This window comes from Geospiza fortis, unplaced genomic scaffold, assembly GCF_000277835.1.
Source record: "Geospiza fortis unplaced genomic scaffold, GeoFor_1.0 scaffold100, whole genome shotgun sequence".
NCBI lineage: Eukaryota > Metazoa > Chordata > Aves > Passeriformes > Thraupidae > Geospiza > Geospiza fortis.
In genome coordinates this window covers 4,580,881-4,593,287 of record NW_005054350.1, presented here as the reverse complement: position 1 = coordinate 4,593,287, position 12,407 = coordinate 4,580,881, and the positions used below count along the sequence as shown (strand labels likewise).

The 12,407-nt window shown below is 36.1% G+C and overlaps 1 protein-coding gene across 1 annotated transcript; it reads left to right on the top strand.

The window, feature by feature from the left end:
* The first annotated feature begins 1,786 nt into the window (after positions 1 to 1,786).
* Positions 1,787 to 12,198, top strand: NAPG (NSF attachment protein gamma). The gene is made up of 11 exons (XM_005423345.2): positions 1,787 to 1,913; positions 3,013 to 3,097; positions 3,683 to 3,700; positions 4,254 to 4,284; positions 4,754 to 4,863; positions 5,002 to 5,068; positions 5,736 to 5,806; positions 6,703 to 6,781; positions 7,276 to 7,355; positions 8,084 to 8,213; positions 9,171 to 12,198. Exons 1-11 carry the CDS (start codon positions 1,802 to 1,804, stop codon positions 9,318 to 9,320), a joined length of 933 nt encoding a protein of 310 aa, XP_005423402.1. The 5' UTR covers positions 1,787 to 1,801; the 3' UTR covers positions 9,321 to 12,198.
* The last annotated feature ends 209 nt before the right edge of the window (positions 12,199 to 12,407 follow it).

Below are 12,407 nucleotides of genomic sequence, written 5' to 3'. Positions count from 1 at the left end.
TCCTCTGCCTGAAGGGATCCTCCCTACGGGGCTGGGTGCTCGAGAGGGCCTGCTGCCCCGAACAGGGACAGTACAGCGGCCCTAAGACTAAACAGTGGGGTCGGTGAGGCGGTTTGGCTCAGAGGCCTGGAGCCCGAGCAGTTTCCTTTAGCGCCTTGTGGCCTCTGTTGCTCCGACCCTGACGGCAAAGCGAGGGCTGTCACTTCTACCCTTCTGCTAAAGTCAGTGGGAGTAAGACAATTCACAGAATCAAACTAGGTTGGAAAAGATTTCTGAGATGATCAAATCCAACCTGTGACACAACACCACTCCGTCAACTAGACCAGGGCACTGAGTGCCACGTCCAGTATTTCCTTAAACACCTCTGGGGATGATGAGTCTATCACCTCCTTGGGGAGCCCATTCCAATATCTTACAACCTTTTCTGTGAAGAATTTCTTCCAAATGTCCATCCTGAATCTTCTTCTTTCTTCCAAATGTCCAGCCTAAACCTCCCCTGGCACATCTTAAGGCTAGAGACAAGTGGGAGAAAGGAGTTACGGAGACTATGTTAGATAAAAGGGCTTGACTTTGCTGAGGTGCTGTGTGTTTGTTTCCTGTCCGTGAAAAATGTGTGATTGGTGCTTCTCGGGTGGCTTCAAAGACCTGTACTTATGTTTATCTTGGAGAGCTTAACATCTATGATAGTCTGTTACTGTGTATTTGAATACTGAATATAGCCATTTTGCTGAATTGCACAGAGTATGGTATACATGTAATAGAGCTGACTAATCCAAGGATGCCATAGTTTTAGTAAGAGTAGTGACAGGCCCTCTGGAAATCATGGATCGAATGTATAAATTGGCATAGAGGGAAAACTTTGAAATCAAAAAAACCCAGCATATCTTACTCAAGTTACTTGACTGAAAGTGCCCTCCAGCAGAATTAATTTTAAGCTTGTCTGGACAGCATTTGAAATAAAATGCACTGAGACCTCAAATTGTGTGTAGATTGAATGCATTGTGTATTTCAGCTTGATGCATTTGGGACCCTGACTGTGATAAAAATAACACAGTATATAAAGGCTTGTCTTAGAGTTACACACTCTGGTCATCATCCTAGTAAGACAACAAGATCACCTTAGTATCCACATACAACTGTTTGCCAAGTAAAGAGTGTGTTGCATATGATGTGTTGGTGTATAACAAATATGCAAGCAGACTGTAAAGTTACGGTAATATGTTAATTTCTTTTAAAAATGAGGAAGTCAGCATATTGAATTCCAAATTGCCTAATGACTCACCTAATTTTCCAATGTTCATTTTTCCCTATGTATTTATGCCTATGTGTGGCACCTTTTAGTGTTGTGATCTATTTTAGACATATAAATGACATGCGAGTCTTTGTGTTGGTAAGTAAATTCTTTTATTTGTGTATGCATTAGAGAATCATTGATAAGTCTCAAAAGCAAAAAAAACCAATCCTGTAAAGGAATGCTGGAAACTTCCTGATGTGTGAAAAAAATATTGTCAGGTGTCGTGGTATTAGAAATTTGGAGATACCATGTTGGTGTAGGAGGAAGTATTTTTCTTCTGCTGACTTCTTGCTGCTGAGAAGATGGACTTGGGAAGACTCTCTGGGAACAGCAGAAGCATGTTAGGGTGAGGGTTGTAACTTTGGGAGATAATTGCAGTGCTTTATGCAATTCTTAAAAATGCTGGCATTTATTTTTATGGTAGTGATGCCGCCATAGTATTGGCACATAGGTAATTGCTCATTTCCAGGGCTGTTCTAAAGTTTGAAATGTATCTGAAGTGCCTTGATGGTAAAACATAAAATCTTTACTAATTGTTTCTTGTGTTTTAGCCTGAAAACTGGATTCTTAAAGTGGAAACCAGATTATGACAGTGCAGCTACTGAATATGGGAAGGCAGGTATGTGGCAGTAAATATGGCCATATATATTTCAAAGTATTCATCAAGCTTAGTCTCCTATAATGTTTTATGTATTTTTACTACATTACTGTGTAAGTAAAACTGTTGTGAAGACTAAATGTAAGATGAAGCAACAAAAAATTCTCTTGGTAGCACTGTAAAATAAATTTCAGGTTGTTCTTGGAGATCTAGAACAGTCTCCAAAACCAATTTTGTTTTCAAGCTTACAACTTCTATTTTTTTATATTGCTATATATGACAAAAATAAAGCTTTCTTTCCTTCTTTCACTTGTCCACCCCCAAATCCTATGACTTTATCTACAAAACAACAGACATTCAAGGTGATTTTAAAATTTTGCTTTATCATCATCTTATGAAATATGTCCTGTCAAAGACTGTCTCAGTAAGGTGAGATGCTGCCAGCTTGGGGTTTTTTTTAAGCACAGTAAGGTCTTGTTCCTCCCTTTTTCCACTGCCAAGTGACACACTGAGTATAAAATCCTTACTTGTTGATTTTTTTTTGTTCATAAGCATTTTCTTTTTTCTCATGGTAGTTAATTTGTCATGGTCTTTTGGCTTCTTACTCTCAAAAATACGAACTTGGAAGAACAACTGGAGAATTTATAAATTGAATTTTATTTTAAATCTTACTTTATATTTTATTAGTTAAACAAGATAGAAATATAAATTTGTATCCTGAAATGATTGTGCTGATGAAGTTATGTGCCACCTTTGTTGGTGGCACATTTCTGACCTTGTATAACTTCTAATGATTAAAATGATATAAATATGCATTCCTCCATGTCTGTAATTAAGATCCAGCATGGGTGACTCTCAAAGTCCAGCTAAACACATTGAGTGCTATGTATGATACTGTGGTGCTATGGAAGTGGTGTTGATAATAAATGTCTTTAATGGTAACAAAGTAACTAATGAAACAAGGAGAACTGTCTGCGAATTTTGGGAAGAGGTTGGTGAACAGTAGCCATGCGTTTAAAGAGCCTGTTTGCATCTATAGGTAGCTAAACTCTCGAGCAGCAGTGGTAAAAAAGAAGACAATGTCAAGTTGTAAATAAAATCTTTATTTCCTTTTTTGCAGCTGTTGCTTTTAAGAACGCCAAGCAGTTTGACCAGGCAAGGGAAGCCTGTTTACGGGAAGCTGAGGCACATGAAAACAATAAAGCGTATCTTTTCATTGATTGAGATTCTTTCTTTCCCAGAAGCTGACTAGTTGCTACTTAGATTGGAGTAATGGGGGTGGTAGCAGGTTATTTAATACATTTGCACATTTTGTCAGTGTAACAGAATTGCTTTTTAAAAGTCTGTTCCTGTGTGCTCTGAGTGAGAAAACTAAAGAGCTGTTGGTGAGAATGTTGTCCCAAATAACAGCTGACAGGTGCCTGAGATACCTAGGTACTGCTTCAGAAATTTAATTGGTTTTTAATTATTTACTAATGCATGGTATAAACTAAATGAAGCTCTGACATTATTACAGTACTTGGAGTACAATTTAATAAGCAGGAACATATTTTAAGGAAGTGTGCTTTTTACAACGTTTTATGTAGCTATGCATTGCTATGTTGCATTTATTCTGTCCTTAGAATTATTAATTTTTGACAACTTGCCTGTAGGCAAGTAGTAGCTTTCATTTGCCTTTATGGTGTTCCTTGCTTTAAAATTAATCGTTGCATAAGATTTTATGCATTAATATTTTTGCTGCATTATGTTTTTGTGTCTTTTGTCCTTGACTTCAACAATTTCATGTCCAGTCTCTTTCATGCTGCCAAGTAAGTACAGATGTACTAAGTAATCTGAAACAAATTTTTTAACATACAGTACAAGTACATTTTGATATCAGAGTAAGTGTTTTGATTCAAGTAATTTAGCTGCTTCATAATTAGTTCAATGGAAGTGTGAGCTAGGAAAGTTTGAAAACATGTAATGGCCACCTGAAGAAATTATGATTTTGGCATTCTTTAGCACTTTTTGATAGCAAATATTTTTTTCTTAGATGAACTTCTTTTAATTTTGAAGTTCTACACTGCTGAGCTAATCAAGAAATTTTTAATTAAAGAGTACTTCAGAGATGACAATAATCCAAATACTGCCTGGAGATCGGGTTGGAATAGATTTTTACTGGGAAGTGTGGTTGAATTTTGTGGAAGATAAACTTACATATGTGCTGTGTCATTAAATAAAACACTTAAAACATCTTCAAAGCATTAAATATTAACAGTGAAGATGTTAGATAGTCAGTGCACATTAACTTTTGCTTCATAACTGCAGCTTGTTGTAATACACCATATCTGACCAAACTGTACATTTCTTTTTTCTCTGCAGAGCTTATGAACAAGCTGGCATGATGCTAAAGGTATTCTCATTTACTAGTTTTTATTTTTAAGTTCTATTTTATAATCACAAATATTGTGCACTGCACTATTTTACAAATATATGTAAGCAAATTGCATATTGAAGTGAAATTTTTTTGTTGACTTATAGTCCCCATCTCTGCCTTCAGTAGATTAGGAAAGCAACATTTGTATTTGGGAGGAAAGATAGTTTTCCTTTTGTAAAAGAAAAGAAGAGTTCCTTATGTCAGTGAGTAACAGAAGAGTGGTGCTGCTTTTACTCTGAACTACCACATATTCATGACTTACGGAAAAGTTTAGTACTTTAAAGTGAATTTTATGCAGTTGGTGGTTAACTTTCACTAGCCCTACAAGTTTGTAAATAAAAATTAGAATCTCAATAAATAAGTTATTGCAATTTACTTTGATTTGTGTCCTTGCATGTGAAGTCCTTTCCTGGAACAACAGTGTTCTGTGATTGTTGCCTTGTAGGAGATGCAAAGGCTCCCTGAAGCAGTTCAGCTGATCGAGAAAGCCAGTATGATGTACCTGGAGAATGGGACACCAGACACAGCAGCCATTGCCCTGGAACGGGCTGGAAAGTGAGTCTGACTTATTGGTGGCTAGAATCTGTGCAGGGCATGGGTATGTCTGTGCCTTTCCTTTTATGTCTTTTTGATGCTTTCAGGTAAAAAATATTTTTCTTTCATCTGAAGAGTAAGTATTGATGTTTATTACAGGTTAATAGAAAATGTGAGTCCAGAGAAAGCTGTGCAGCTCTATCAGCAAGCAGCATCGGTGTTTGAAGTAAGTGGGAGATTTTTATCCGTGTTGTTTGTTTGGTTCTTTTCTTTCAGCTATAAAGTGAAGAAGGAGCCTAAGATTAGGTTCAAAATGACGTTTCCTTAATTTTACATCAGTGGCTGAGTAATGAAGCTGAAGGCTTCTCATGTTGTAGAGAAGGAGATGACAAAAGTTAGGAGTCAGTTTGCTTTGCCTTTTTCTCAATGTAGGACTTGACAAAATCTGAATTTTGTAGTTCAGGTTTGGCTCTTGTTGGACAGAACAGAGGGTAGAGAACCTATCTGCTTTTGAGTACTGGAACCCAAAATAATTTGAAGTCCCTGAAGGCACAGAAGAAAATATTTTGCTTGGTGGTCCACCCATTTAAATGAGACAGTGATTTGCCTTTTTACAAGTGGCTTTGATGTACTTTTCTGTTGTCAGTTGTCATGGGTTTTTTCAGATTAGCAAATTTACGCTGACATTTCTCTGCTAAGCAGATCCATACAGGAGCTGGCTGTGGAACTCAGGAGCACCAGTACACTTAATGTTTCCCTTGAGTGTGTGAATTGCTGATCTTATAGCTAACAGTTGTTCTAAGTTACAGGTGGCACACTTAGATTAAGGTCTAGTGGTCTTAATTCTGTGCAAATGAAGTGAGAATATCTGAGTTCTTTTTTTTCTTCTCTAGAATGAAGAACGTTTACGGCAGGCATTAGAAATGCTAGGGAAGGCATCAAGACTTCTAGTCAGAGGGCGCAGGTATAGTTTTATCCCTTTTTGTTCTTTTAATGTAATTGAATCTTAAAATGTGATTTTGATTATGGTTTTTTGTCTTGGTGTTGTTTGGTTTTTTATGTACTATTAATTCTTATTTGAGACTCACTTCAAACTGAGGTCCAGTTTCTATGGGATATGCCATGTTCATCCAGGAACCACCTGATTTTCTGTTCTGGGATGGGTGAATGTGAGCTGAAAGACTTTTGCTCTGTGTTTTCATTAATTCTTAAATTTCATTAATTCTTAAAATACTCCAGGATTTTTTTTGGTTTTCTTTTCCAACCTTAATATGTAGAAAGTGCTTGAAAATCTTCTATAGCTGTGGGATATAAAACAGAGGAATTAGGACTGACCTGAAGAATGAAATCTGCAGCAGTCTGATTCTGGACTTCTTAAATAAGACTGAATCTTGGAGTCTCAGTGAGACATAGTTTAATTGTTAGTTTAACAAGTTTAATTGTTAAATTACTTATACCAAACTTAACCTTCTGTTCATTTTTGATTTCCTTCACTGAAACACTTAGGTCCTTTAAGAACTATATTGCTAGTTCCTGGATATCAGACTTACTGATAGCTTATAGTAACCTCAGGACTTACAGAAATGTGTTTGTGTGTATAACAAAGCATTCATCTTGTACAGTGTTACAAAAGCCAAGGTTTTTCTGAATAAATGCCAGAGGCGTTCTTAGCACATAGACAAAAGGAATTGCTGACTATATATTTACCTTATCTGTTAGTAAAATCTACTGCTGATTTTTAGTTGTGTTGCTGTTTATTCGAGTAGACTTGCCACTGTATTAATTAAACACTTTGTAATTAGTCTTGGATTCACTGTGTTGTATTCCTGGCACTGATACTCCTGTTTTTTTGGTTTTTAGATTAGATGAGGCTGCACTGTCTCTTCAAAAGGAAAAAAGTATTTATAAGGAAATTGAAAACTACCCCACTTGCTATAAGGTAAAGTCTAAGAGACAGCTTCTGATACATTTCAATTTTTTTTTATTTTTGTTGTTACTGACATCGACAGATGATTGGCGCCTCTTGATTCAGCAGTAAGTTTCTTGCTGAATGATGACAATTTGTGGTAGTGGTGTTTCCCCAAACTTCAGCTGTGCTTTTGTAAGTTTTAAGATGCTATTATCTACAGGAGCTATCAAAACTAAACAGCACATAAAAAATAAAGATGTTATCAATAAAACAAACTACAAAAACTGTTACTTGGGACAGCAATCCATTAAAATGTTATAGGAGATAACCTATTTCATACCAGCTGAGATGATGGCTTTCTGCTTTTTCACTGGATTGTTCTGACTCAGTTGTGTCAGTATCTTAGGATGATTGTGGATTGTAACGACCTTTCTCATACTAGATATTAACAGTCTACTATTTTTCTCATATTTTATTGTTAATTTCTAAAGAATCATAAGGCTTACTTTTTTTTTTTGGTTTAGAAAACAATTGCTCAAGTCTTAGTTCATCTTCATAGAAATGATTATGTTGCTGCAGAAAGATGTGTGAGGGAAAGCTACAGGTAAGTTTACTTTGTGTCCTATGATTTTAAACTGTTTCACTGGTGTAGATCTATTTTGCTAGACATTTTTCTTTCATAAATTTTTAACCTGCACTTCTGTTGACTTACAATACAATAATAATGTCCTCTTGTGTATGGCTATCAGGAGTCTTTTTCACACATAACAATTTAGCTGTAGTGACTACAGTGATTCTTCTTAACAAACCTAAAATACAGAGTCATAAAGAACTAGTTATGTGTGACAGGGGAAATGAGATGGAAATCAAAAGTTCTTGCCATGTTACAGGAGAAAATTTTGGTGTCAAAATATGGATTAGTGTTTAACCTTGGCAATTCCTCATTTCTACTTTCATTGGAACTTCAGTAGCAAAATCTCAAAACAACATGTTTTTACTTAAACTGTGTTTTTAGTGAAATGAACATATGTATAAGTTAAATTGTAGTACTTTACCTTTAGAAATAATCTTTCAAGGTCAGTCTTTAAACATATTGCTTACGTTTTCCAAATCTCCAATTTTATATACAGAAACTCATGACAGAATTATTTCTATATGTGAAGTGGAGAAAGAGTTTATTGACTTATCAGGACAAAAAAAATCAAATATCCTTGTTTCGTCTTAACTATGATTGTGGTCTTATTTGCATTGTGCAAACTAATATTACTTAAAGTTTAATTTTTATGAATATGATTCATGTACCTAAAGAAAGAACTCTTTAATTTCCTTCAGTATACCAGGATTTAATGGAAGTGAAGATTGTGCAGCACTGGAGCAACTTTTAGAAGGGTATGATCAACAAGATCAGGATCAAGTTTCTGAAGTCTGTAATTCTCCACTCTTCAAATACATGGATAATGATGTAAGTAGACAGATCCTGTGATTGGGGGATTTTTTCAGGTTAAGAGGGTGGAGATTTTTTCTTAGTAGAGAAAAACAAGAGCACAGTCTGTGCATTTATTGTTACTTCCTGTCATGCTACCCTTTGGTTGTGAGCTTCCTGCGTTCTTTTACTTTGCCTGCCAGTGATGGTGCTGCCTACCTTTCAGATGGTCCAAAGAGTTATGTGAAAGAACAGCTTGTTAAGGATTTGCTTAATTTGTTTAATGAGTTGACCAAAATTCAGGCCTCTTCTGTTTGCTTCCATAAGAGCGAGAACAGTCTGCTGCTTCTTCTTTTTCTCAGAAATATCTTTCAGCAGATGAATGTACATAAACATGAACAGAGCAGGATGCCTACAGGATGGCATCATTGAATGGTTTTTTCCATTGCTTATTCTTAGTAAGGTACTCATTCAGGAACTCATTTTGAATTTGGAACAAGTAGTTGTGTCTCTTTCCCCACCATTTTTTATTTAATTGAATTTGTAAATGGTAGGAAGTATAAGATAAGTGTGAAGTAATGGAAACACACATCCCTACCAAACCCTGTAGCAGTATTGGCTAATTTCACTTCATTGAATAGTAAAAATTAGGTCACTAGTCTTGCTGAACAAGATTTGTAAAACTCTAATAGTAGATAACGTATGAAAAACTACACACTGGAATTATTTCTTTTCTACATAAAGCTTGAACCAGAGGAGGTTAAAGGAGGTTCAAAATGTGGCCAATTTATTTGATAATAAGCAGCATCAATACAGATCTTATATCCCATTCTCAGAGTATTTGAGAAAGAGAAAATTGGACCAATCTTATGTTTATTCCAAGCTGAGAGTATCATCACTCTTGTTTTTTTGTACTGAATGTTGCCTGCTTGCTTATTGTGAGCATCAGTCAATTCTGTGATAGTACAGAAATTAAACTTGCCTTGTTATTGTCAGTATGCCAAGCTTGGTCTTACCTTGGTGGTCCCAGGAGGTGGAATGAAGAAGAAATCGCCAAACGCTGCCCAAGACAAAGCCAGAGGACCAGCTGCAGTGGGCTCCCATGCTGATGAGGAAGAGGATGAATACTCTGGTGGACTATGCTAGCTACAGACTAGGTTGTCATATCTGACTGACTTGTGATGCTGAGCATATCCAAAGGTACCAGATTTACCAGAGCTTCATTGCAATTGTGATATGGGAATCCTAATATTAACTTGGCAGCTTCTGGGTGCAATGCAGGAGAAAAAGCATGGTTGTACCCATCATCTTGAAACATCTTTGGACTTCATCTCTTACCTGGCAAGAGCTTCCTTAGGGCCCTGCCTTCAGCTGACAGGAAAAAAATTGAGGAGAGCTTTACTAAAAGCACAGTTTAAAAGAAACCAAAACTTCAGAAGCACTGGATGGGGAGTAGTACAAAATTTTAAATGCTGGATTTCAACAGCTCACACATCTGGTCCCAGTAAGATGTTTGCAGTTGTCTTCAGAGTTAAATGTATGATCATTTGTCTGGCTGTTTATCTCCTGTTTAAGACCATTTAAGGCAGACTGTGCCAGGCAGGATTTTTACTTGTGTAAGCACTAGGGGGAGCATTCGGTTTGTTTTCAACATGTTTTTACTGCACTGGGGAATATTATTTTAATACCTTATTTTTACGGTGTCCACGTGAGTGTGAAAAACACTTAAGTCAACTAGTTTGAAGTTATCTTGCAAGCTCAGAAATACACATCTGCCTTTCCTCATAAGAAATTTATTGACCTGAGGTACTTGGAAATAAATGTGTCTGCAGTATTTGTAATGTGCACCTTAGAAAAGGAGGGAGTGAATAACCATTCTTAGCAGTGTTTTTGAAGTATGCCATAACCAAAAAAGAAACTGAAGTTAGCAGGTAATGTGCACTGAAGATAAACTTCTGAAGACAAATGTTTAACAAAATTTTAGGTGGAATGTTTCAGTGATATGTTTGAGTTCATAAGTGTCCTAGGTGTTTATTTGCTAATCAGTATGCTGAAAATGTGAAAGAAGCAAATGTCTCCATACATTAGCATGTATGAAGACATTTGATTCTTTTATATTTTCAAAGCATTGAACAGGTATCTCCTATAAGTGGCATTTTTCAGACTTGCTTAGAATCCAAGGTAACCAAATTTTAATGCATCCTATTTATATTTGGTTTCAAGTCATTATATGTTTTGCAAGCTTCTTTAGTGTCCTGAATTTGTTTCACCATTTTATGCTTAAAAGTTGTCGAGTCTCGAAGTTGAACCTGTGGCTTGTTTTTTCAGCAAGACGTAAGCAAGGTCTGCACTAGGGTGATGTTGCTTGGAATCCAGCAGGGATTTGTATGTGATGCCCAAAGCTCTGTAAACAAGAGACCAAAAGCACAGTCCAAAGTGTTGGGATAGTTTCTGCCATATTAAGGAATTGGATATCATCAAAAGTATCAAGCATATGTCTGATAAAATTGTGTCAGGCGTAATTGTGATGAAAGTTCAGATTTTAGAGAGCTAATGCTCACTTTGCTTGGGGTAAATAGCACTCAGTAACATTGAGATAGGAGCACAAACTAAAGCATAAGTTGCTGTCACATTAGAAGGTCGCATTATTCAATTTAATGGGGGTTCAAAAACCAGTTTCGTGTCTTTGTCTTGTGTAATAATGACCATGAGTTTTAAAGCTATTTAAGATGCACCTGTAGGTCTTCACTATCCGATGGGTAATTTCCCTTTGTTACTGATGGACGTATGTAAAAGTTTTGGCTCTGTGAAATTTTAGGATGTGAGTTGCTTTTCTCTGAGAATGCTTGCAGTTGTATACGAAAGATGGTTTTGAAGACTTTCCTAGAATTCTAGAACACTTCTAGAATTTTTGCTGTTGGGGGAACTCACTTCAGTTTAACTGGAGTTTAACTTCTGCCTTCTGGATTCAAATCAAGTGGAACATAACACTTACTATGGTGAGTCTTCATCACAGGTAGAAAAAAATGCACATGTAGGAACTCAGGGGACACTGAGTCATTTTATTCAAGCATTTCCCGCTCCTTCTAGTTCTGAAATCAGTTTTATTGTGTGAGCCCAAGGAGTCTGCTTTTTGTGTGTGTGAACAGTTGCATGTATCTGTAATGATAAGGTGCATAAGAAAACTGGGAGCTGTGTGTGATTCTGTAGAAGAATTTTCAGATTTATTTAAACTGTGCTTGTAACACTAACAGGCCCTTAGAAGAAAATTTAAAATTTGTGTTGCATTTTTAAGACATACTTTCCATATGGCAAAAAAAAAAAATAGATGCGCAAAACTGTCTTCCTCCCTCCTCAAGTTGTTTCTTTGTTCTGTGCCAAGTGTGGAAAATCTGGGACAAAAGTGACTGGTACTAGACATGTTAAGCTGCCATTGAATTGACATTTCTGATTCTTAGTGGTAGAATCTTAGTCTTTAATTGCAATGTTGCTGCAAAGACCAAATCTGCAGAAATGGAAGCATCTGAAAATAAGATGGTCTATTTTATATAACTTATTCTCCTATTTTAGACAGTGAAAGTGTGTTAGGAATGTTAACTGCCTTTTAGTAAATGTTTAACTATAGAAGAAACTGTCTGTATATTATGTGTTAGTGTTTGTTTCTATCTTTCAAAGCAATTTGCACACTTATGTAAATACCATTTAAGTGATCTAAAATGGAAAATATAACATTTACAGCAAGAGAGTTTCCAAAACCAGTGTTGACTGTAATAAAAAAATAAATTGTGCATGGAGGCTGAGCAATGGCTGATGCAATGTTTATGTAAAATCAGAAGATTCTAAATTATCTGTAACTTAATAGTCAGATGATCAAGTGCAGTGTGAAACCTGTGCTTTACTTGTTCTTTTCCCAAATTTGTGGTGTAATAGAGTACAAAATGTGTTTGCAACAGCTCTACAGATGCTGCCTCTTGAGGCTGTGTGTTTCACCAACATGAAGAATAAAACTTGAAATTAATGCATATGTGGTGACTTTCTCTGTTATTGATCAGGTCCTACTGAGGGCCACAATTTGAAAATTAATGTTAATTATATTTAATTTGTCACTGGGGTAGATTTTCAGAGTGGTTTTTTGGCATGAGAATAAAAGATTGGAATCTATGGAGAGTTGAAATCAGTGGGAGTTTGAGGAACAACTAGATTTCACACAACTTAAGGATGTGAATTCTGTAA